We start from the raw sequence: 26,498 nt of genomic DNA, 5'->3' as shown, positions 1-26,498 counted from the left end.
CATACAGACATTATTTGTTTGAAACTGAAAGCTAATGGGCATGATCAAAGACAGGGGTCACAAAGTCAACAGGCTCAGCAGCTAGTCTTTACTTCTCCTTTCCCTCATACCTTTCACACTGTACTTCCCATTTTGGAGAGCAATGCTGCACATGTTGTTTTCCTAGTGAACAATATCTGATGATACAGGATGTGTTTTATGCTCAGTGAGATGCAGCATGTTTAAATGTCAGGTTTTATGTTTGGATTTTGCAGCCTCGCTCTGGACCACTTTGAAATGTAAGACTGGAGGGGAAAAAATTAATTTAGAAAATAATTTTCATGCAGACTTTTATTTTATTGTGTTTTATTGAGAAAAAAAAGACTACAATGGTCAACACAGTGGCAAGGTACTCTGAAGAAAGCATGTGGCATTAACTATGTTTGAGGGGTTCACTTACACACATCGGTGGGTCTGTGAGGATCAATGAAGAGTTTCATCAATCAGTTCCTCATCATACATTTACATTCTGTAAAGCAAATACATGGCAAAAAAGGTCCTTTTCCTCATGAAATAGTTCATACTTTGTTGATTTCAAACAATGACCCACCATATTCACATACAATGCGAACATCTACCAGTTAGGTACATTTTTATTTTGCATAAACTGTGCATTGTTCATCTACAATCTACATTAAACAACAGTGGAACCATGAGTAATGAAAAATATTCCCTTCATCACAAGGTCGTTTTACCCATATAACATACATACCAGCAGTCAAATCAAAATCAGCATGGGGTCCATGGCTCATACGGAGCACAGTGGCTGTCATGTTTAAAGGGGCACTTTCACAGAATAGACTTCTGCATACATGTTTTATTTAAATATCTCATACAAACTTACTGCATATAAATAGCCTTCTTATTTGAAACATGGTGCTGGTTTTGCCTTCACTCAAATGACAAACCCTTTTCCCAACACGTCAATCTCCCTTCATTCTCACAACCTCTGTACATCACAATGCCTCTTTAAAAAAAAAAAAAAAGAAAGACAAATAATTATAATAAAAATAGAAATAACAATGCATGTTTATATATATTTTTTGGCAAGTCAGGAAGACAGCCCGGGTGCTGGTCTGTTTCATCAGCACCAGGTCACTCTCATTTACATGTGGATCTCTTAATTCTGTATTAAAACACTTAACTGACTGCAGCACAAGCAGGCCTGAAAAGACCTTATGACACTCTCTGAGTACTTCTCTTCTTTCCAAAGAGACAATCTTAAAGGGAAAGCTCAGCCCAAAATGAAGATGCAGGTTTTATCTCCATAATCACGTCAGTCAAAAGTCCTTAGATATTTATGGGACCACAAGAGTCGCAAAAAAACCCCAATAGCTTTGTCTCAGCCTCATATTACACTGCTGACATCTTCAAATACACTACATGGAAACATGAAAAGACACAAATTTCTCCAGAACGCTTTTGCACTGTAATGCATGTAGCATTAAACAGGTGGATTCACACATCCATTATTAAGTTTGTCCTAAATTGTTTGGTTTTTGCACCTTTTGCAAATGTTTGTCTACAAACTGCTTGGATTATGGTGTAAAAACCAAAGCCAAAGCAAAGCTGGCTTTAGTTTTCACACTTGCATTAAAAAAATGGCCCTGGACCTTTCAGTATTTTGGAAGATGGCTGAGGTTAATGTTTAAAGTCATAATCCTCATCATTGTCATGAAATCCATCTGACATTTTTGATACTATTTATGGCCAGCATTTTTTCAGCAATGCACATTCACTGTGCTGATACTCAGTAAAGAGTTTTGGACTGCTGCTGCTTCACATTAAAAGTATAAGAAATAAGAAATACCTGTAATGGTCAAATTGATCACATCTTTAAGAGACATGTTGATTAGACAAAGCCTACATTTTCATTTTGGGTTGAATTATTAATTTAACACAATCACAGACTGCGTGTTTAACATTTTGAAACATTTTCTTTGCACTACAATGTTTTTCAGAATATCCTGTTTCTTCATATGTTGATTACGCAATGCTTCACTGTTGTGGCAAATGTAAAACGCACACTGGCACAGTAACACACACGTATGCCAAGAAACAATGGATCCCTTTAATAGAGCAGACCGGTGCTGAGAGAGACTAGCATGCAGGCTGGTGAGATGTAGGTTGGGGTGATATTGGTTGTGTCGCAGGGGTCCCATGTTGCATGACTCCCCTGAAGGCAGCGGTGAAGACTCTCCTGCTCTGTGTTAGATGTTCGGCGCCGATCTGTCATTTGTGACAGTTGGCCTCAGCTTGACCGTGGCAAACGGATTCCCGCCTCTGCAGGGAGAAAATGGCTGAAATCATTTCAAATCCACCATCAGCTGATCTTCAATCAGCGCACGCATATTGGGCTGTAACCTGTGAGTTTGTTTTAGTTGTGTTAGGTCACTCACCCTAGAAAAGGAGCCTTTGCAGTCCCATTGACTAAAGAAACCTGTTGTCAAAAACACAGAAGAAAAGACCCTTGAAGATCCAGAGGACAAAGAGAAAAAAACACTGACAGTTCAAAACACACCCCCACACACCACAGTCACCAAAAACCCACACCCTCCCTCTAGCTATGAAGAAAGTCAGAGTAGTCAGACTGGTTTGATAAGATTTCTCATCAACAGTCATCCCCCCAACTCCACCCCCCACTCCTAATCAGCACAGTGGAGCTTTGACACGCACATAAGCTACAACCTCAGACTTCACTGAGTCTGGAATGTAAACAATCTAGAAAGGCTGGAGAGAGACACGCTCCTCTTTTTCTCTCACCTGAGGACCATGATAATCTTATCGTCTCCACAGAGTCAAGTGAGCATGGGGACAACAAAGTTGAGGAATATAAATACCAAGGCTATGTCCCCTGAGGGGTGCTATAGCCACATATTTGCTAATAAAACCCTGTAAAGCTGTAAAGAAAGTTAATAGTGCTACAGCTGCTAATAAATATGTCAGAGGAACTCTTGTCGCACCCATGAGTTTGTAGTTTAGTGTGCTGTTTTCATTTTAGATTAAATCAGAACTAAGAACTTTTTAAACTAAGATTTTATCATTTGTTTATTCAATGTGCAGATAAAATAAAACTTGTAACGTCTTACAGGAATCTTAATTGATTTTATTCTATTTCTCAGATGCATATATTATTTAGTAAAAGGTTAAAAAGCTTATTAGGAAAGCCTTTATTGCATTTATTACTAATTACAAAAACATGCACCATCTGACTCTTCCAGTAGAGGGCAGACAACATCCAGCATCCAGAAGTCATCAAGCATGCAGCCTCACTTTGGCTCATGAAATTTTACTCCCTGCACTCAGCCTTTCAGGCAGAACTACTTCTTGAGCTGAGTACTACCTGCAACAAACCTAGCATTGCAAATACATGATCCAGAGATCACAAGCAAAGCAATATTTCATGTTTAGCTTCTGTTGTTTTCCTGACTGTAAAGGTCTCAAAATACTGCTGAGAATTGTTTTATATATAATGTAAACTATTAGTCCTAAAAACATTAAACATTCTAAACCTGTCAAGAGAAAAAAAATCAACATTCATATAAAGATTAGTTATGTTTTTACTGCAAGTAGGCAAGAGGTATAATTGAGTGTTGGAAAAAAGTCACAAAATAAATATAATTAAATGAGAATCAGACTTTTTTTTAACATCTGTTTTACCATGTCAAAAAAACACTACACCATAGAAAACGTTATTTTTGGAAAAAAGTAAATTTTGAGGGAGCTACAAATCACAGTCACAGCTAACCTTAGTCAAAGACAAGTTATCAACTTATTCTGACCTGTTTCCTGTATCCAATCAATCAATTAATTAATGTTTCCCACTGAAACTGACACACCTTAGTTTAGAGTCCAAGATACAGCCTGTCAAGTGTCACCATACAAAAACATTCTGGTGTAAAGGAGGTGGGAATTCAATGCTACCTGAAAGCAAAACTCAGGGAACTAAAGTCCCCAGAGCAATAGTGACAAAGTCTAACTTAAACCCACAGTCGCAATACAAACCTAAAGAGCACAGTCAGCCTTCTGCCTACACTTAAGCAAATCTTTGAAGGGGGGGGCATTTTATTTGTGGCCTTATTTTATTTTTTGTCTTTTCAGTTTTTAAAAATTGGTGTAAAATTGTGAGAAGTTACGATGGGATAAGAGAAAGAAGATTATTTCATGGAGAAACCCTGAGGCAGCAGATATAAAGGACACTGAGTACAGACAGAGCAGCCAGGGGGGTGATGATGAGGGAGAAAGAAGAGTGCCTGGGCTTGTCTGCTGGCTGGACAGCTACTAGTTCATTTTCAATCAGCTGACATAGTGCAGGCACAAAATGAAATTGTGTCTGTACCCTCTTGTCCTTTATGCTTCCCGCTGTAACTCTCCTTCTCCAACCGCTCTCTCCAATCCTGAAAAAAAAACCTGGCTAGGAGCACTTTTTCAGATGTCTTTTAAAATATTTCTGAGCCAATACCTCTCTGGTCTGTTTTACACTTATCATCTTTGTCTTCAGAGAACTCTTGCAAATTTGCAAATAGCCTCCTGTAGAGGGCAAACATATCATGTTTCAGGCTAATGTATCCTTTTGGGAAATGATTATCAAGATATGTATAGTATATTTCCTCAAACTGGTTGGAGGAGTTGAGGTGTGTTTCTGGTGATCTGTTTTAAGGGCGTGGAGGCGATGACTGTGCATCAAGGAGATGTTGATAAGACACAATTAGTCAGACCAAACGTTTGACGTGTGATGGCATTTTGTGGTGTGGGCGTGGAGTCTGCAACGACTTAGGTGAGGCAGTAACAATAAAGATATCCTATCAAGCGTAAGACCTTTTCTGGAACATGTGATAGCCCGTTTCCTAGAGACTCAAACACGGCAGCTGCACAGCACACAGGCCTCTGATGTTAGCCACTGAGTGAGAGATTCAGGCGGTTTCAAAACTTTGAGCGACCCCTTTAAAATTATACATACTCTATATTTGACCCATTGTTATTATGTACCTACCAATTATAGCTTTAAAGTACATTTGCTGTTTATTGCTTGTAGGTACACTGTGTGTCATTGTTTAAAATATAAATATATAACAGCAAGCCAATCTTGTTATATAAATAAATACTTCATAATGCAATTTTAAACAACCAGTATGTATTCTGTGGTGCAGCACTGCCACAAATAAGCTAACAGAAGCATAATAGCTGGAGCAACAAACCATGGATTAAAGGAATAAATAATGTTCAGTGAATCAGATTCATCAAACTGCTTCTTTTATCTGCCAAAACCAACAGGACAGAATCTCATCTCTTCTTGCTGGACAGTAAAACAGCTTTAAATAATGTTTATGTTAGTATGTTACATGGCCAAACCCCCAACATTAAATCCATGTTAAAAGTATTTTGTGAAAAGTTTTTTGTTAAAAGGCTTTCCTACGGTAGCGTCACCTTATATTTTTGGTTTGTGCTCATGCAGGTACTGGTACTAACCGTGTTCTGTGGTGAGGGAGTTGAGGAGACCACCGGGCTAGAGGGGGGGTCGTCACTGTAGTCTGGCGGGGGAATCAACACTGGCTCTTCCTCCTCCTGCTCTGGCAGACTGGCCACACTCAGACTACGCACTGGCGTGCCCAGATTGCTGCTAAGACATATGACATAAAACTTCAGCTATCAAAACATCAGCTGTAAACACATTATTGATTCAGTTCCTGGCATGCTGTAATGTTGTCTTACCTATTTGATATCACTGGCTCAGTGTAAGGTCTGCAGTACGATGAGGGAAACCAGCCCCGCCTAATGAGAAAGAAAGAAACACAAACAACATCCAAAACATCATAAGACTATTTAATATAAACCACCATATAACATTTTCATTTTTTATTAATTATTTGGATACATTTCTGACTGAACAATGTCAGTCGTATGCATCCAGTTCATCAGCCGAGAGTGGGAGCTTTTACTCTATTTTCTTTTCAGTGAACATGTTTGTTCTGTAGTTTATTCTGACGATAAAGACAGAAATCTCTCCCTCAGTATCAGATGATGTACATCAGCATTTTTTCAGCCTGGGCGAGCTGTGTGATAATATCATCAGTTCTGCTAAAACGATGAATTCCTCTTTTGAATTATGTTCAGTCTCTGGACATCTTTCATTAATTAACCAAATAAAAGAACCAGAGAAGAAAAACTGATGCTGATACCCCCCCACATTCCTCATGCAGGCTTGTGAGTGAATATCTTAGAATCATTCAGATGCACACATCAAATATAAAATACATAACAGACAGAGATTTTGTTCACTAAGACTCAGAAGTTGTCTCCAAGTCACGTCTAGTGGAAAATATGGCTTATCAGAGCAACGCGCTGGATTTGTTGCTAAGAAACAGAATGTACTGTGATTTATCCCAACATGTCCTCCTCTTGACAAACCGCCACTGACTGCATTAAAACCACTCTGACTCAAAAGGCCACTTAATGACACACACAGGGAGCAGATAAGGCCTGCGTTAATTTGTTTCAAAGTGGGAATGAAAAAACATTTGACACAAGCTCTGTAAGCACTCTGTATCCTTTCGCCTCTAGTCCTAATTGATCTACAGAGGAGCTGAAGATGGCTGTAATTACACAGGCAGCTCAGAGGCTCCTTTACAGATTTATGCTGCTGCAGCTACATATACAAACACAACATGTTGTATATAAACATTTTCGAACCTGATAATTTGAGCAAACAAGACACACAAAGAGAATAGATGTGACGTCTGTTCGTGTAAGCAGTATAAGCAGGGAAGAATTTGTTTCAGTGTCTAGGAACACTTTTCCCTCTCTGCTGTCTGGAGGTGCAATTTCACCTTTTTAAAATCCTAGTTGATCCTTTTCATTTCACTCACTCATCATTATGTGTCACTGCTGGATGAAAAATAAAAGACCAGATGTCTGTTGTTTGTGTGAGTGCACCTGGATTTTTTACGTACGTGTGTGGTATTGTTGTTGACAGAGAGATCAAGCTTTACGACTGTCGTGTTGAACATACCTGACATAGTCTGTGTTTCTAGGCATGATGTATTAGCACAGCAAAATATTAAGAAACACAAAGCAGAAACTAGTACTGCCACTTCAGTTATGTGAAAAACGCCTGTGTGTCAGGGGAGCTGCATATTTGTTGGAATGAAAGTACATTTCCTCTTGTGGGTGTGCCAACAGTCGTATTTAGATTGTATTTAAATCATGTATGTGAGGGAGGGATTCCACAGCCACGTTTTCTATTCCACATTACATGCGATGAAGGAACAAGTCACCCAGTGCAACACTGTGGCTCACTGATGTGTTTTATAATGGGTAATAATGGAGCTCTATAGTACAGACAGCCCTTGTGAAAGGGATCGCATTATGGAGGGTTTCGGTCTTTTCATGGCATTTGTAGGAAAATAAAAGTCCTCCACTTTACAGCACAGACACTCATGTTATAATGCATACTGTGATGTAAACACAGTAGAGCCATCAACACATCCCTGTAACATATATGATCTCTCTGTCCACAGAGCGAAAACTTACTGCCTTGTCTTCTCCAGTTCTCCATACAGCCAGCCGTCCTTCTCCTCCTGGACGAGCAGAGTGATGATGTCGCCATCATCGAAGCTGAGGAGTGTGTCGTTGTTGCCCGACGTGTGGGGAAAGATGGTCCTAACCCGGTGTTTCCTGGCCACGTTGAGACCAGACGACTGGGATGTCGACCGGGACAGACTGCCCTCTCCGAGACTGCCCTGGTCTGGAGCGAGCAGAGGTTCACAAAAACAGAGATTAAAGATGTGATAGTGTCAGATATCTGTCAAAGGTTAAAATTAACTGTGAATTATTTAAAGCAGTAGTTTGACATTATGGGAAATACACTTATTAGCTTTCTTCTTCCTGAAAAAATCTATAATTTATAGTTCAATCTGTAAAAAAATGTCTACGTTGCTCGTTTGATTTTGATGAATTGTGGCAGGACTTTGATGGATCTTGTTGATGACTGGACTGAGAGGTGCCACAGTCATTTATGGGAGACAGGTTTGTGTTTCAGAGCAGCCTTCACTACCTGAGTTGTGGTCTGAAGAGGAGGTGAGCGGAGATCTGGGCTCTGGATTGAACATATTGGCGAGCGGACTAATCTGAGCCTTTAGCGGTGGTGCTGGAGGAGGCACCACTGACTCCACGTTGTTCTGAAGAGACAGCAAAGAATGTGATTAGCAGACACTAATATGACAATATATGAGCTAGCAATCTTCAGATCATAACAAGCATTTTGTTTGGATGACCTCATTTGTATGTCCTTATTGAGGCAATGATTTTCAGTCATTAATATAATTGAAGCTTATTGTCTTCCTCCTACATGGCAATAAACAGCCGTGGCCAAAAATATTCAGTGGACTTTAGCAGAAGGCAGCAACAACAGCACCTGTGGGATTTCCCATGGTTGACAGCCAGTTAATGACAACCTGCCACTTCACCGGCAACAGCTTCCATCTGATACGACAGATATCAGTGCCTTTGAAAGATAAACTAAAAGCAACAAGAAGACAAGATAAAACGCTCCAAGCGCCAGTCTTTTCCTCATGATTTTTTCTACTTATGGACTATTTGGCAGCTTTTATCTGAAGCTCCTTACACGAAGATAAGTATATCAGAGTTTGTGAGCAAAGGCAACAGGTCTCTTTTGAAAAAGAAACTTTGATGAGAATTTAATGGAATTAATCCTTATCTCACAGACGACACAATTCTGGTGCCAGTTTTTGGTGTGTGATTTAATATAAATCAGCACAAATCCATACTTGACTAAAGCTAAAACGTACCCTGTTGCAGCGTTCAACCAGCGGAGATTGCTCAGGAGTGGTGGAGAGTCCCTCTATCATGGTCACCACCGTGTCCGGCACCTTGGTGATGTCGCTGCACTTTTCCTGCCAGCTGGGGAGGTTCACGGCCAGCATGTCTCTGGCCTGGAAACGCCAGAGAAAGAGAGAGGGAGAGAGAGAGAGCAGGTGTCAAACAATCCATAATGGAGGGGTCTGGCTGTGCAGGATGTTCATCTCTGTCCACGCTTACTTTCTCGTGGAAGCTGCTAATTTGATAGGAGAACATGCAGTGTTTGTCCGCCAGGAAGCAGAAGCGTCTCTTTTCTTCCAGCAAGGCCTCTCTGCAGCCGTCGGCGATGAACTTCTGCATGTCCATCTGGCGTGATGAGATGGTCTCCAAATACTGTAAACAGGGTCAAAGGACAGCATGGAGGTCAGGGTACAGGATTAACAACAAGTCAGGCTTCAAATGAGCAACAGATTGCTTGCAGATTGATAATAGTGATAGATTGTACTGTATTATGTGACCATTAAAAACTAAGCCACAAGAGTTTGCGGTAGCGAACACTGATGAGAACAAGCTGTTCTGCTCAGGAGGCTCATGACATGGTGCAGTGGGCCTAAATCAATTCAATGAATTTTAAAAAATAATAACAAAATACAACAAATAATGGAGTACTAATTATAAAAATAATAATAAATAAATGAAACTGAAACTTTTTGCCTTAGGTATTGCTGTATATTGTGTTTAATCACATTCCAAATGATAACTATTGATCGTCTGCCTTCACTTAACAGTACACAAACTGCTGTTTTGATTTATTTACTGTAAACTTTTGGCCCATAAACTTAATGAACCACCGAGCTAATTGTGTGTCTCTTGTCAGTGCTCATAAAACGCCTTTCGTCATATTTTTTTGTTTACGTCACAAACACTTGTGATTTATGTTTTCTGAGTGCGTGTTCATTTTTCAGTCGCCATAACCTCAAGCTCTGCAGCACAAGCTTCTTTCTCTCTGTTTTCTTTTTTCCTCTTAGGCAACAAAAATGAATTTAGGCAAACAACAAGGTGACTCAAGCTTATTAATAAAAGTCTCTATGCTTAGAGACAAGTTTATTTGGGTCTCTTGCAGCTCATGGATTGATTTTATTACGGAGGGAAAATCAGTGCACTGAAAGACACACCTTTCCCACAGAGAGCCTGAGAACGACACGGCCTGTCATGCAGGGCGAATGGGCGTCTGGACCTGACATGAGGCATATCAAACTCTTTAACAAGACTTCTCAACCTCTCCGCCATCCCTTTATACTACACCCACCCCTTATCGCTCCCATTTTCCACAGGTTGTCATGGTGACAGTAAAGCAGCCTGTGTCTCTAAGGGCTCTGTCAAAGACCCTCCTTTACTGTCTGGTCTCATTTTCTCTGTCTATCTCTCTGTTAGACGCTGAACCAAAGCTCTTCATTTCCCATTTTCACAGCAAACAATCTCCCAGGCTCCCAGCGAGAGGTGGGAGAGCAGACAGACTGGACTAAGCTCATCGCTGGCAGCTCCACAGATGATTATTAGAATGGTGAGCGGTTAGCCTTGTCCCCCCTTGTCGTTGTCTGGTGTCATTTTTATCAGATAATGAAAAAGCCAGGCTCAGACTACTAAGCTCCACCTGGAAAAGACAACTTATTGTCCAGGTGTATTTTAATAGGTGCCATTCAAGTGCAAGGACAAACAGGAGCGGAGGAAAAGAGCAACAGTGTATTGAGAGAGGAAAAAGTCAAAACATCCATTTTACAACCTGCAATAACTTCTTGATTTTTCAATTAAAGACGTTGTTTTGTAATTCACTTGAAACCAGCCAAGGTTTCACACCATCCATCATCAACGTGAGGCCATAAAAAAACAGCGGATGAATTAAAACAAGCGACAGACGGGAGTTATTACTCAGGCTGTGCAGTCCCTCCTTCATCTCACCACCACATTGATTTACAAAGCAAATCGCTGTGTGAAGTGTTAAGACTGCTTGTTGGTAGTGGACCACAAGATGTAAATACCCAGAGATGTGCAACGCTCAGGCGTTTGGAAGAATATACTACAACTAATACTATCAGGAGCAAAGAAAAGCATAAAAACAAACCCACTAAAGCAAAACTTCTGTTTGTGTACTTCTGTTCACTCAGCAGTGACATTTGCTTTAGCCCTGTTTGTTATTTCAATGTGATTTCTGAGATGCAGGAGATTAGGTTTTATGAGTCCGCTCTGCTGTTGGTCCACAACTGCTTCTAAATAGCTGTTATAAAAGTCCTGTTGCTCCCTTTATTTAATTCTGAGCCCATATTACGTTTTCCTGCTCTTCCCTGACATATCTTTGCTCGAATGCACACTGTATCACTGCAGACGCCACCGAGGTCAAATAATGAATCTAAGATCAGTATCAGCAATACAACAAAAAAAAAAAAAAAACAGCTGGACAAGCCACCTCAAGATCACGTCCATTCACAGGTTGTGGGTCAAACAGTATGCTAAGTCAAAAATGTGACCTTTGATATTCAGCAATCCAACAATCCTGTAACAAATATTTGCTAACTTTGAGAACACATGCAGAGTGAGGTGCAGACCAGAGTGAGCTTCAGTGCAAGCCTTGTAAATACATTATGCACTATATTTCAGTCAATGTTTTCTGATTTTTTTATACAATCTGTATCCTGTGTAAGACACTTTGTAAAAAGTATTTTTAAAAGATTACGGTAATTATACTTTGTAAACTTGGTTTCTATGATGATCAATAAGTCACATGACTGATCAATGGACTGTATATAAGAAACCAGAATCAGTGTCAAACACCATCTTGAAGGTGGCAAGATGATGGATGAGAGAGTTGTGAAATGCACTTTTATTTTGATGGGTTTCTAACAAAAGATACCAGAGAAGACACAAAAAGCTAAACCAAAATGTCAAATATGATCCCAGTTTTCTCTAAATGAAGAGCTCACTTACTGCTGTTAGGAACCTGTTTTGCATGTTGCTCTTAAGAGTCCCATGTGGGCAGATAATTGTAATACCTAATACCTTAATTGATTTTGGGCAAAGTTTCAATTTGAGAGAATTGGATTTTCCTAAGTGCTGCAGACCAGCTGGCTCAGTTTTGGCATATAAAAAAATACCTAGAGCAGCTTCAATACCGTATTTCATTGGATAAGAAAACCACTTAGTTACTCTGAAAATACAAGTCTGTCTGCAACCTCTGACTTTTTATGCTAAACTACATTTTTGGTTTCCAGAAAAAAAAATACATACATGTATGTATTTGTGCAAATCTGTGTGTGTGAGCCTCCAAAAAAAAACGCAATCCTGTAGCTGAACACACTGAGCTGAGCTATAATGGTCTTATTCTACTGCACATAAATACAGACAATCTGCAAACAGCTTTAGGTGTGGTGGCACCTCTCAGTCTCTTGTCTGGTAGAATGTTTAATGTGACATGACTTCCCTTGTGACTGTAAACATCTGAGGACACTCGGGGGTGTGTAGTGTTTGAACACACATCTCAAATGTCTCAAATGTCAGTGATGTGATACCCTTACATGATAAAATACAACTGGAGAGCAAAACCTGGAATTTCAGTCCCATGAGGCATCTTCATCTTAAGTAAAAACCTCTACCTCCACACCTCTTTCTTTGCATTGGTATGCGAATATCATGAGAACTATCCCGGCCTTCCTGTTGCATAAATTGCACACCTGCCAGTATCAGACATGTGCACACACTGTTTTTAAAGAAACCAGAAAGGTTGGGGTCGGTTTGGTTTCAGTCTCACCTCGTTCTCTTTGATCTCGTACTTGGATGAGTGCTTCCCCTGGCTTTTCCTCCTCAGTTTCTTCAGGTCTATCTGAGAGCGCTCCAACGACTCCTGCTTCATCTTGTGCTCTGACTGGTAGCGCTTGAAGGTGGCCTACACGAAACGTTTGACAACAGAAGCACGGATGATGAGCTGCTGCAGGTTTCATTTTAGATGCTAAAATAATATTTCTCTTTGAAACTGACCATGAATCAACCATCATTTTTTGAGCTATAACTGCAAAGGAGAAACTCTGGTCAAATCAGCATATAAATGGCTAAACCAATGACTAAAACAAATGAAGTGATGATTCTTTCCATTGAGATTTTATTCCAGATTTCTGCTTCCAGAGTAGCTTTACCTACATTAAATACATTTGAATAAAATCTCTCAGAAATAGAGGGAAGATGGGGTTGGCGGATTCTTGCACTGATGAATAGCGCTACACTGCATATTGGCCACACTTACATTCATGTATTTCACATCCATCTCTGTCTTCTTCTCCAGTTCGGTAATAATCTCTCTGTGAAACCTCTTGAACTGCAAAGAGAAGACACACACCTTATACTAGTTGCAACATACATCATCCTGCATGCACGCTGTTCTAAACACAATGTACAGTTCAGTCACATGGCTCGTTACGATAAGAGTGGAGTGACCTGGTGGAACACACGGTAATGGGTTTCTGAGAGGATCCACTCGCCAGCGATGGCTTATCAGCCTGTTAAGGTTAAAGATTTACAACTTATTCCTCTCGCAGATAAATTACAATCAGGCCGTGATACTCAAAAGGAAACGTAATGAAAGGTTTTTCATTATTTACATTTTAGGACTTGTGCTTGTTTCTTACATCAGAGTACTGAATTTCAGTTATAGCCATATTCGAACTGGTGACACTTGACTTCAATTTACTTCTTGTTGCTGGCAGGCATCCAAAGCATTTCACCCCGAGGCTACGGGGTCAGGAATGATTCTGTTGCTTTTCCACTCTTGTCAAAATTTTCTATCACCTTTTTGTTACAACAATTTCAAACTCTCAAAAATGAAGGGAATGAGCTCAAAAGGTTACATGTCACATGTCCAGAGAGGAGAAGGTAACAAATGGCCAGTCTCTGTCTATTATGTTAAGATAAGCCGAGCATTGGCTGCCACAGAGTGCGTCTAGGAATGACAAATGGTCACTCCTAGAGGCTCAACAGGTGAGCTGTCACTGTGCAAAATTACTTAATGACATAATTGCTCTTTTTATCCTTCGGATCCATTATCCTGCTTTCATTCTTCTCATTCAGAAGCAGACAGAACGGAGCACAGATGAAGGGAACAACCTAAAGAGCTGTGTGCTTAGCTGAGAGGAGGCTGGTGATCTTCAATGTTTTTCACTGTCAACAAATCCAGTGAAAAGTCCAAAAGCCTACAATCTCTCAATGCTTTCCCCAAGCTACAAAACTCATTGCATTCTACTGAAAATGTAAATCTTTAAAAACAGGTCAGAAATATACTTTGAAATAAGTCTAATTTCTAAAGTAGAGAGACACTGTAGTTTTTACCAAACATCCCTCAAGCATTAGAAAATAGTTCTTTTGTTGGGGACTATTTTCAGGTTAATAGTTTATAGACTGTAATGGAGGTCCAAGACACAGAGGAATACACTGTGTCAGGCTTTGGCTACACAGACAAACAGTGACATAAATACATAATGTTACTAGCCATAGCCTTTGAAAGCTACTCACGTTCTCCTCAAGTTCATTATGGACCTTCCTGTGGGCCTCTGCGATCTCCATTAGCACCAAACCTAGAAAGACACCAGGAATATAATGGTAGTATTTCAGAAATCATTACAAAGAAAGAGAAACTTGTTTTGAATGTATGGCACTGTGGATTTGTATTGTGACCACAGGAATTCTGAAGCAAGACTGTGACATCTTGGGAAATTCGCTCCCTAATTCGCTTCCCTGCCGAGAATTACAAAAGAAGACTGATGCCACTCCAGGAAGTAGCTACACCCAGCAAAGAAACACTGTGGCACATAACCCCTTTGTATAATGAACAGTGTGTTGATTTTGCACCTTGGTTTTAAACAAACAAGAAGTAATACGTTAATTAGAGAGCTGGTATGTGGTTTTGTTACAGAGACAGGCTAAATGTTTCCCCTGTTTCCTGTCTTCATGCTTCATATTTACCGAGCAAATATTTGTTACACGATTTAACGAGCCTAACTCTCAGCTAAAAAGTATATTCCCCAAAATGTCGAACTTTTCCTTTAAGCAGGCAGGTGACAGAGCATTTGGACACCAGAGACCAAGCCTCTAAAATCAGCGTATAACAAGATGCAGATTCAGCAGGAGATATCATTTGTAATAATTTGTCGAGAACCATCAACAATAAAAACTTTCCAAATTTCCTGTATAAATGCAACTTGATTTTCATCAAGCCTCACATGCATCTTTACAGCTCATATTTTACACATGACTTATCTCCTTTCAATATTTGAGCAGCTGTCAATAAGTAATCTCTATGAAATGTTCTGGTATTGTGTGGTCAGACGCAGAACAGTCTCCATTCACAGACAGGCTACACTGTAGATAGAGCAGCATATGACACCAGACAATGGGAGTGAGTCAATACTGTAAACAGAAGTGGACAATCGTAGCTAAGCAGTTTATAGAGCTCCCTCTATCACAATGGGGCGAAATCTAGACTTAGGTTTACTATAGGACACAGAGATTTCTGGTGAAACCTGCAAAAACAGTATGGGACAACATATCTGGACATGTAACAGTGTCACTATGAGGGAAAAGGAGCAGAAGTGGACAACCTACATGGATTTCATCACCAAAAAAATAAAGTAAGCACATGTGTCAGGTTGAGCTTGTGATTTCTGTTAGAAAACCTCTAAAAGCTGTCAGGACCCTCCAACCTGAACACTCGAACACATTTGACCCAACACCTGACATTCCTCCCTGCACGCCTCCACTCAAAGCAAACAAATGTAATAACCCACTGATACATAGCTGGACTTGACTGATCCAGTGGGCAGCGTCCAGCTACAACAACATTGCCCTCTGAAGGTCACCAGAACGTACTGGTAAATGCTGCCTTTGTCCTTTGACGGGGAGGGGTGACGCCAGGCGCTGGGCTGTTTGTACAGCCTCAACAACAGACCGCGCAGAGTGGAAGGGGGAGGCTGAGAAAGGCTGGGAGGGGGTTCAAAGAGGCCCTTGTATACCTGCAGGTTTCACCTTTGGGGTTAACAAGGTGTGAAGGCATGCCTGAGGGAGGGTAAATCCTACGGAGAATTTTCACAGCTTAGCATGAACATGGTCTGTAAGGTGCATGAAGCCGTCATATGAACAACTGAAGAAGGTGAATTGGAGTTGAAAAGGACAGAGTACAATGCTGAAGAAAGAAAAAAAAAAAAAAAAAAAAAAAAAAAAAAATATATATATATATATATATATATATATATATATATATATATATATATATATAAAAATAAGGCGTATAAAAAGAAAAAAAATGGATTCTTTCTAGCTGAAGTGTGAATAAAAGACTGTGGAAAAGATGTGCCTGGTTGCACAACTTTTTAACGTCTACTGGTTATTCAAGTTCATCAACAACACAGGGCAGCTTTTTCCTTTAAGTATATCTTATCTCCTATCTCAAGCCTGCTGCTAGTGATTTGTTCTTTTGTAAGGATTTGAATTATCAAAATAATCTAATCTCCCCTCAACAATTTCAACAATATACCATGCCATGTTTATGTGGATTTCTACGCAGGCTAGTACAGGATTGATTAAAAAAAAATATCCCTGTGGAAAACTACATCATCCATGATTCACTAATATGACTTATGATTCATTAAATTAAATTGCCTATTCTCTCCTCCACTTGCACATCCAACACCCTCCCAGGTCACCTAATATTTACCATAAGCTATATCGTAATGTAGATACTGTAACTCACATTGAGAAAATGAACTTTTACAATTTAATCCTTCACATGCTGGTTGCTAGTTTGTGTTTTATACTCAGCTGATATGAAGATAAACCCCAGGGGTCAAAAACATTGGCTATTTAAAAAAAAATGTTCGTGTAAAGATCATTAATTTGTATGTGTTCTCTCTGCCACCTGAATCAACTGCCTGCTTTACAAGACGGCAGACAGGACAGAGCGTGAGCAACACCTTCCACATTCTCAACAGGTGACGATGTATGAGCTGGCAGTGCCCTGTGCCAACACAACCCCTGCCTTTTGGCGATGGATAAGGAAACTGTACAACATGAGGTGACGTTGGCAGAGCAAACAAATGCAGCTGACCTGTTGACATCTTTTCTACTGGCTCACCATTATTTCACCACTTTATCTACCTGATAAGCCATCTTTCATTTGCCAAGTGCAGGCAACATCAGTTAGCAGCAGCCATTGGTCATCGTCTTGCAACAGCGTTTCGTTACTGAGATGCATCACTGGGCTTATCCACGCAGGCTTGTGGAGTGTGTGATGAAATGCGGCCAACTCCTAAGTGACTCAGGATTGAATGGTATCTCGGCACAGGTGGGGAAAGGCTGGAGGCTGCCATAGATGAGCTACTCCCTCCTTGTAATCATAATGACATCACTGTGATTGCTAACGACACCGGGAACACATGGAATGGTGACTGTGGTTAAACTCCCTTTTTATGACACAGACTGCTCCTAGAGGATTCAGATCTTAGTAACTCTTCTGTCACCCATTGTAAGGTAAAGGAAAGTCCTGTCATCTGACTTTATTACTCCATTTAAAAAAAAAGTCATTTTCTAGGACTAGTCAACTTCTTGGACTTTGAACACCCTTGTAAAACTCCTTCTTAAAACACATAACCACAACCAACAACCACAGCGTACATCATGATATGACTCAAAGCACCAGATCAGCTAATAAATGAACCTTGAGGGAAGCTTGTTTTGACTTTAACTGCTGTTGCCAAGGTCAAGAAAAGACTGAAACTTGTAGCCAGCACGGATGAGAAGTCCTCAGAGTGCTCAGAAAAAATAAAAATTTATGGACACTTTAATGACAACCGAGCAAACTAGTTGCTGATTATTTTTCAGTCCATTGATTAATCAGTTAATCATCATTTCAGCTCTATCACGCACAAACACTAATAGACTTGTGTAAAGAAGAGAGTATGCGCTTGCCACCCTTGAGTATTGATTATCAGTATGAGCAACTACTGTCATTCAGCATGTCTGCAGTGTTTGCAGCAGATCAATAGCTGTGACAGCTTCCTTAAGACAGAGTGATGACTTGCCATTACTCACAGCACGTAACATTATTTATTACAAGATCACATAAAAGTAACTTGAGCCCCAAGCATCGACAGTAAATCTCTATTTACTTAATGCAACCAACTAAAGGGAAAAATCAAATTATTTTAAAAACTGCTTGTGTGTCATATGTTCTTTACATGAAGAACAAGTTGGTTTGAAGTCCTTTAAAAAAGTGATCTCCCCCGAATACTGGCTGAAAATCTGCAATATCCGATAAGTGACATGACGTGGTGAGCGAGCACAGGAGGGTTCAAAAAGAATGATATTCCAGTGAAATGACCGGAGTGTGACGGAGTTTTAGAGGCTCCAAAATCACGGTTTATTGAGCGGTAAGTGAATCTCTGCTCCCTTCATCTCAGGTCCCTTGGAGGAAACTCCCAGTGGAAAGGAGAGCCTTTAGGTTAATGGCGGCTGGAGAACGACGATGTTTGAGGTCTGGGATCATCAGAGAGTTGTGGAGTGTGACGGCAGACTATGAGAAGACACTTTGAAAGGGGGAAAACAGCTGTGTCTGTCTGGTTAACCCTGATATTTTAGTGGCTAAATGCCTGTTTCCTGGCACATTTGAGCCATAATGTTTTTATATCTATATCTATATCTATATCTATATCTATATCTATATCTCTCTTTTGAGGTTCTGATTGGCAGATTTTCTCTTTTAGACAGAGATAAGCTGCATTACTCAATGGCAGAGACGTGTTCATTATTGTTTAGGATGAAGCCCAGCGTGGTCTTCCTCTCCATCATTCCTTTTAAGATATTAAGGAAAGTGAACTACCAGCTGCAGAGAGGAAGATTTCATAAGATTTGAGACAATGTTTGCACCAGACAAGCATTTTTTTTTTGAGCCAGGGCAGATGAGTCTGCTGCAGGTGTTCTTAGAGCAGGAGGGAGAAAAATGAAGGAAAATGTATTTTCACTGACTTCCAGAAACCTTTTATGGTTCCCTGATGCTGCTGGAGATGTTGTGTCTGTAATGACAGACATTGGCCATCACGTACCGATGATGCAGGCGACACTGGCTTGTGTCTGGAGAGCAAAACAGCCCCGTAAAATAGCTCTAAGCCAGATGTTTGAAATGTCACACACTCTTATTAACCATAACATCAACCTCCCATCAGAATAAATGGCCCTTCTCTAAAGCCAAAACCAGTTCACAGCAGCTATCGGAGGGAAACACTCGGCGAGCTCTCTGTTCTGAATCCTCATTCTCTGGGGAGAGAAAAAAAATCGCTCTTGCTGGTATTACAATTTTTCTCATGCTGTCAGTGTACTTCAATATTTCAAAAAAACAATTTCGACTGAAGCTTGACAAACAGCTCAGAGAAAAGGTGGAAGGGGTGGGGTTCGGGCCATTCTTTCTCCTGTAACATTTTCAGTCCTTCAATACCTGCTGCTTTTCAAAGTGGAATAGCAACTCCCTGTGGAGTCCAGTCATGCACTCGTGCACAGGAAGTTTCTAATTATACTCCCACTGAACCTTAAATATACAGTGTGATATATGGCATAAGGGCTATGCTGCCATGGCACTGCATCATAGATGGATGGCAACAAAAAGCAATCAATTTACTGATGAAAAGCTATAATCGTGTGATTTCACAGGCCGAAAGCCTTAAAGGAAGACTATGTAACTTTTGCCGAAATGAGGCCACAGTGGCCTCAAGTGAAGGAAGTTGGCACATTAAATTTTCTTTCATTTTCATAAGACCTTCCTGAGTCAGTTGTCTTTTCTGTAGCATTATTAGGGAACCTGGCTGAGAGCAAGTGGAATGGGTTCACACCAAGGAAACAACAAACACGTCTCCTAGTGAAATACGGTCTGTTTACCTCTGTATAGCCACAACTTGCTAAAATGCAGTGTAATAACGGCACAGGCAGAGACGTAGAGAAGAGCAATAAAGTCAGTAAACTGACTCAGTAATGTCTGTTACACAGCAATATCTTTCTTACGTTAGCCACCAGTAGCTACTGGTGATACCAGACCAGGGAAGGTTGTAGCAGTAAAACCACTGAGTGTATTGAACTGAGAAAGGTTTGATTTATTGCTTATGAGTCTAATTGAATTTTGTTTGTAAAATCACAATTAGAATATTTCTTCTCTCAAAAGTTAGAACCATAAATCCTGCAAAAGTCAGCGTTCCCCTTATTTCCATACAGTCTGAGCCTCCCCTGGCGTCCACAGACAGACAGAAAAGACCGGTGGGTTTGGTGAGGCAGATGGAGGAACAGGGGATGAGCAGGATCACTGGTGGGAAGACGGTCTCCTCTGTCTGTCTGTTTGTTCAGGGTGTTTGCTGCTCCTCTCGCTGCAATGTGTGAGAGAATTCGCACTGTCTCGTCGTCGCCTATTCCAGGCAGTCAAAGAATGGCTGTGAATCCCGGATTTCGCGTCGGATTTTTTCACCAGAGGCCGTTTTGAGACTTTTCTATACTGAGTTGGATTCTTAAAGTTAGGGTCAAATAAGACAGTGCAACCCCATTTCTTTCTTTTCTGCCACATTTAAAGTTTCACTTTTTATTTAGCCACAGGTACATGCACATGCTCATATAAGCAGACATAAAATGTCTACTCACACTCCAGCACGGCTGAGGTGAATGGAAAAAGAGGGGAAACTAGATAAAAGCATGAAGAAAGATACAATCCTTAACTTCCCGCATTATCAAAATCTGTCATCAAGATGATGGAGCACCTAGTGTGGCTTTTGTGTTTTCTGTTGCACCTCGTTGTTTTCAGTATGCAGTGAAAATGTCACCATCCTACCATGTACTGCGAACATATTATTTAATGAAGTGATGAAGTACTGGCATTGTTAACTGACAGGTGTGACCTGACAAACTCGACCAACATTTCGTAACAGATGGGTATGGAGAGCGTCTCCAGTCACAGTGCATGTTTCCCTGCACTCTGGCAGACAGATAAAAATATTAATAGCTTAATTTGAAAACACAGATTTCCTCTTGCAGAGGAAAGATTTCTGTGTTGTTGCGGTGCCACTTCGCATGGAGAGAGATTTCATACCTATACCTCCGGGTATCACGATCAGTAATAAGAAAGCTTTTTTTAATACCTAACTTTTTTTAATATCTAATATCTAACCTGTGTGTCAGGATTTCAAAGCCTGCTCAGTTTACATTTTATTCTAGTAAATTTTAATCAGTGATGCCTGAAAGTCTGTATTTCTTTTGGCACAGGTTTCCATTTAACATCATGAAACATGTCCTTCATAGCTTCCTTTTCAGACACTGACACTGCCGTCATGATCAACTCTAATTCCTTTATGTTTTTCTAGCTTCCTTCTTCCTTTAATTACACTTTTACAGACACACCTAATCCTGTCTTTTTCATACAGTGACAGCTCTGTCAAAACTACTTCACCTAGTCTAGCATTTCATCAAAATGTGTCTGTGACTTGAAGTAATGCAAACGTCACCTAAAAGAAGAGCACCCTAGAAGAGAAATACCAGTAGAAAATCCATAGGCTTTTTTTCAAAGCCATTCATCATGATGTAAATGTATGTAATGTTCACTGTGGTCACGGTTTTCCTTTAAAAGACCAAGTGCAGAACATTATCTTGCCATTTTAACTGCCCTGCCTTGATTCCTTGTCTGTCACATCAACCTGAGCATTCATGAAGTCAGTTTGTAAACCTCCCGGGATCAAGGAGTGATGCAGCAAAACATAAAAAAAAACAACTTGATGAATTGTAATAGCACTGAATTAGAACGACCCGGACTAAATAGGTCAGCTCCAAATTTCAGCACTAATAGAATAATTGGAGATGAGTCACAGGACGGATGAAAAACAACCTGTTCGGGCTTGATGGCAGCCTCAGAGAGGAGAGAGAGAGCAGAGGAAGCACTTCAATCAGTGGGAGAGGCAGACGGCAGATAATAATGAATTTCTGCTGCTACTCTGCCATGAGGGTTCAGTCAGTGTTATTTCCAGATGTCTGCATAATTGATTTGTGTTTCGGATGATGGCTGTATGCCTGCAAAATATATCACCATGACGAAGGTGCATAGAAGCAGCATCTTTGACAGTGTATAGCTTCCATTACTCGTCGGGATGTTTGGATGAAACCAGGTTGGTGATTTAAGTGAAAAAGCCACTTTCATCATTTCATGGTGACTTTACAGAGTCAGTTTGGCATTTTGGGAAATACACGTATTCGCTTTTTGCCAAGAGTTAGAGGAGAAAATCAATTCCAGTCTCCAGTCTTGATACATATGAGGCTACAGCCTGCAGCCAGTTAGCTTAGCTTAGCACGAGGATTAGAAACAGGGAAACAGCTAGAGCCGAAGACACTCTGTTCAAAGGTCAGTCCTGCTTAAAACACTCCTGCAAGACCAAAAATTTTGTACCCTCTGACAGAGCCAGACTAACTAACCAGCCTTTCCCCCTGTTGACAAGCTTTATAATAATAAGGCTGTAGCCTTATCATGAGAGCTGACATGGTTTTGATCTTCTCACCCAACTCTTAACATGTCAAACTATTACTTTAAATATATTTCAACAGAAATGGGGGCTCGGAATATGTATCTTTTTTCAAGTTCACGTCTTCAACACAGACACATTCGAGTACCGATATCAGGCAGACCCCCTTGAAATTTCCCTCACTGTTGGAAGATTTAACTCACCGAGCTCTCTGGAGACAGGAGACATGGTGGCATTCTCTCCGACCTTTGAGACTGCATCGAAATAGGCCTTTCCAGCAAGAGTCATCACTGCGTGGGGAGAGAGACGAATATCATCAAGTTACTGGCTGGTAAACAAAAAAGACTTCCTGCATTATTTTGTGTTCTGCTGAAACGTATGCAAGAGGACTTTTGATAAACTGAAGCAGTATCACACTGAGAGTGGAAACTGAGTTTACCTGTGACTGATTTCTCATAGCTCTTCCCGAGGTTGACCAGGTTCCTCAGGCCCGGGTTGAACTGCTCCATCACATTCTGGGACAAAGAGCAGAGATAAAATGTGTGGAGGAAAGCAACAACCACAGATTGATTTAATTTACACCATTCATACAGTTTTTGTCTCAAAAACAACTAATTTCTTTATTTCCTTTCTGTGCTTTTGTTTTTTAAAAGGGTTTTGCCATAAATAATAAAGCTCATGAGGCTATTTTCGTGGGAGTGGGTGGAGTGTTTGTGCTGTTGCTCTATAAATATCACCATGTGAGAACAATAAAACTTTCAATTTTTAACTTGACCCCTCACGTATGCTTTACAACTCCCTCAAAAGAGCGAAGTCCCACACAAAGTCCCAGCTATTTGCAGCATGGACCTCATCACACTCACCTCCCACCCCCCGGTCTCTCTCTCTCTCTCTCCCTCCCTCTCTCTCTCTCTTTGTATTGAAATGTCTCAACAATCAAGTGCTGTTCACCTCCCTGTCTCTATTCCCCTGGCACGCCCTCCATAGAACAATGAAGGGGCAGGTATGACTTTACATGGAGAAAAGAACAGAGCGGAGGAGAGAAAAAAAGGGAAACAGGTTCCTTGTTTTCTTTTCTCTCTCTCTCTAACCAGCTGAAACTGTGGCAGGTATGACTCTCTCTCTCTCTGTCACTCACTCACACAAACACACACACACACAGTGTGTATTGCTAAACCAGTGTGGACATGCCACTGAAAAAATAATCATTACACCTAATTCCACCATTTAACTTAAACCCAATAACATACCACAATATAACTTTTTTTTTTTATCTTTGCTCTGCATGGTTTCTTTTTCAATTTTTCTTTTTTCTTTTGGATAATGTGTACATGTGGTCCTCAAAGGAGGATTAAATCCAACCACACACACTCTCACCTGCTTATCAAAGGTGAGAGGCAGCAGTGTAAACATGATTAGATTAATCTGGGTTGACTAAACAAGATTGATCTCATGATCAAATGACTATTGATCAAGTGTCAGCAGGTTGATTAATGGGTTGGGGGAAACTTTTTCTCTCTCTCATCACGCATTGGAGGGACAAGACGGCTTTGACTGCACTGTGGTTTGCTGTGATTTATGTATCTTTCAGTAATTAAATAACAGGGTGTGTCCCTCATTTCGTACTGGGTTTGTTGGACGTTACAGGCTGTAATTAGAGTTCAGAAATACTTTCGTTACCTTGTAAACAACAACTTTAAGTTGCAAGTTTAAGCTGTTTTTTTTCAGTGTGAAAACAAAATAATGGCTCTTTTATGTAAAAGGTTATAAATAATATATATAAATATAATATAACCAATAAAACTTCCATAAAGCGTGACAAGTCCCAATAAAAGGCACGCGCACATGTATCACACCTGTGTGATTTATGGTCAGGGTTAAAATTCAACCAACCTGAGTTAGAACCTCACTATGAAAAACTAATTTCCCCTCTTAGTTCGAAATCACAAACCAGGCATACGATCTGTCATCAACTACATATATTAAGTATTTCTTTATTTGCCAGATGCATCACTCACCTTGTATGTACTTTCAGTAAGCTTGCTCACATCATCTGGAGCCCGAGACATGATGGCAGGTTGTTTCTCAAGCCCAGAAATCGAGAAAAGAAGAAGAAAACGCAACAAACAGAGGAATTAAAAAAAAAAAATCGTAATCCAGATGTTCACACACCCCGAATGTTAAAATCCCACAGCTGGACTGGACTTGCTCCCTTAGCTGCACCCTCACTCCGTGTGTGCAGGCAGAGTGACGCTCAGCAGCCGGCGGCGGACGCACTGACTGACTGACTGGGACACGCAGAGTCTTCCTCGTGCTTTTAGGGCGGAGGGATGGGACGCGTGACGTCAGGTGGGGGGTGTCATACAATAAAAGTGAAATAAAAAGTTATGAGAGAGGCAGTGAAACTACACGTCTACCTTGAATGGGGGGAAAAAATGGAGGAATGACGTTTGGCGTTGTGTTTTGGTGCTTCACTGGCCTTTAGAGGGCGATATAACACAGATGATTGCACTGCTGCTCATGAGTCAAAGTTCGTGTTAGATTATTAACCTCAGAAAATGTAGTAGTACTACAGTGTAAAGTTAGACATTTAGACAAGTTAAAGTTATGTGTTTAGAAGTTAGGTGCAGGCTAAAAGTAGAATAAAGTAAGACATTTCACCAAAAAGTAATCACAAGTGTTATATTATGATTCTGTACAGGAATAATTTTGCTGTTGTTTATACTGCTAATTAGTTTAATCTAGTATATTGTAGATAAAATATTACTCTGCAAATTTGTAATTAAATGTACTATAAGAAATATTGTGTAACAGAAATATGAAATAGCACAAACTGGAAATACTTTAGCAAAGTGCGTCACTTAAGTTAATATGCTTTGTTATCCACCACTTTTCTCTATCTCAAATTTATATATGGATGGGCCACTAACAAGTGACCAAAAATTCCAATATGTCATGTTGGTCGGCTATGCTGTAGTCGACTGTGTGTTGGTACGCTGACCCCTGGTGTTCGGATGCTCGGAAAAAACAGGCTGTGCCGTGAGCTCGGATAGCTCAGACGCTTAGGTAAATGAAGCAATAACTACTCATGACTACTTGAATACTTAATCTATTTGATTTACTACTCCATTACATTACTTAAATAAAACACAAACAGTCAAACCTATTTTAAATGTTTTGCTACACTTCCACATAAAGCAGGGGGCGTACCTGAGCTCCACCCTGGATATGGCCTCATCCAAGTTGGAGCCCCACTCAGCCACATACACCTGGAAAGAGAGACACATTAATGGACGTGTAAAAACACTGAACATTTGTCACTCTATCACATCTGGGTTTAAACTCAGCCTGGCATCCACACACCACAGTCTAAAAGTCACAGTGCCAAACTCTAACATACATGTGGTCACACCAAACAAGTCAGACATATAAAGCCAACTATTAGACACACACATCAACTTATTTAATTCATGTCTGAAGTCAAAGTGGTACAGCTAATGGTTACCCATAAGTCCTACTATTGCATCCAACAGCTAACAGTTTAAACTCTTACACTATGGCACCCAGACACCACAGGCCAATAGCCAACGCATACTGCTCTCTAACATAGGTTTGGTCTGTTTAAACCAAGAGCTTGCAAAACTGTCAAGTCCAAGTGGTGCGTCTAACACCTCACAGTTTAAAGCCTAAGACTCTGGCATCCACACAGCACAGCCTGTGCTGTTTCATCTGCACATTAACTATTTGTCTAAAAATTTTCTGTTACCTACAACTCAAAATATTACAACTACATTTACACTCTGACAGTCCTCACAGATAGCTCTAGCCATTTAAACAAAAAATTAACTAAAAGTCCTAAACCTAAGGATGAAATGTTAAAGTGTGGAGCCAGTCACTAAGTTTAAACATGGCACATTATCCAAACTCTATGCAGCCTTGAAATTAGTTTGTACATCAAAAAATAAGCACAGACAACAAACAGACAACTGCCATTGGGTACAAATCAAGCCTTTATTTGCAAACACACCCTCCACAACCCCAACAGGAGACTAAGCTCTTTACAATTCTTCCTCT

General features: G+C 40.3%; 1 protein-coding gene across 3 annotated transcripts; it reads right to left on the bottom strand.

The window, feature by feature from the left end:
* Positions 1-329: 329 nt before the first annotated feature.
* On the bottom strand, positions 330-24,697 carry baiap2l1a (BAR/IMD domain containing adaptor protein 2 like 1a). Of its 3 annotated transcripts, none has more exons than XM_041029342.1 (14): positions 24,443-24,697; positions 22,864-22,939; positions 22,628-22,714; positions 14,410-14,471; positions 13,148-13,219; positions 12,659-12,793; positions 9,097-9,249; positions 8,847-8,990; positions 8,093-8,216; positions 7,570-7,783; positions 5,752-5,811; positions 5,509-5,659; positions 2,439-2,479; positions 330-2,322 (listed from the first exon to the last, which is right to left on the bottom strand). In XM_041029342.1, the coding sequence occupies exons 1-14, from the start codon at positions 24,491-24,493 to the stop codon at positions 2,250-2,252; spliced, it is 1,443 nt and encodes a 480-aa protein (XP_040885276.1). In that variant the 5' UTR covers positions 24,494-24,697; the 3' UTR covers positions 330-2,249. The 3 variants fall into 3 exon arrangements, with proteins under 3 accessions (XP_040885276.1, XP_040885277.1, XP_040885278.1); XM_041029343.1 differs by having other exon boundaries at positions 5,509-5,656; XM_041029344.1 differs by lacking the exon at positions 2,439-2,479.
* Positions 24,698-26,498: the final 1,801 nt, after the last annotated feature.

This window comes from Toxotes jaculatrix, chromosome 21, assembly GCF_017976425.1.
Source record: "Toxotes jaculatrix isolate fToxJac2 chromosome 21, fToxJac2.pri, whole genome shotgun sequence".
Taxonomy (NCBI): Eukaryota; Metazoa; Chordata; class Actinopteri; family Toxotidae; genus Toxotes; species Toxotes jaculatrix.
Note: the sequence above shows the minus strand (reverse complement) of the source record. Positions and strands in the feature narration are given on the sequence as shown.

Excerpts from the sequence above, each read along its gene's own strand:
- baiap2l1a (XM_041029342.1), bottom strand. The coding sequence starts at position 24,493 with ATGTCTCGGGCTCCAGATGATGTGAGCAAGCTTACTGAAAGTACATAC. Across the intron at positions 12,794-13,147 it reads TGGATGTGAAATACATGAAT|GCCACCTTCAAGCGCTACCA; the intron begins GTAAGTGTGGCC and ends CGTTTCGTGTAG. Across the intron at positions 8,991-9,096 it reads TTAGCAGCTTCCACGAGAAA|GCCAGAGACATGCTGGCCGT; the intron begins GTAAGCGTGGAC and ends TGGCGTTTCCAG.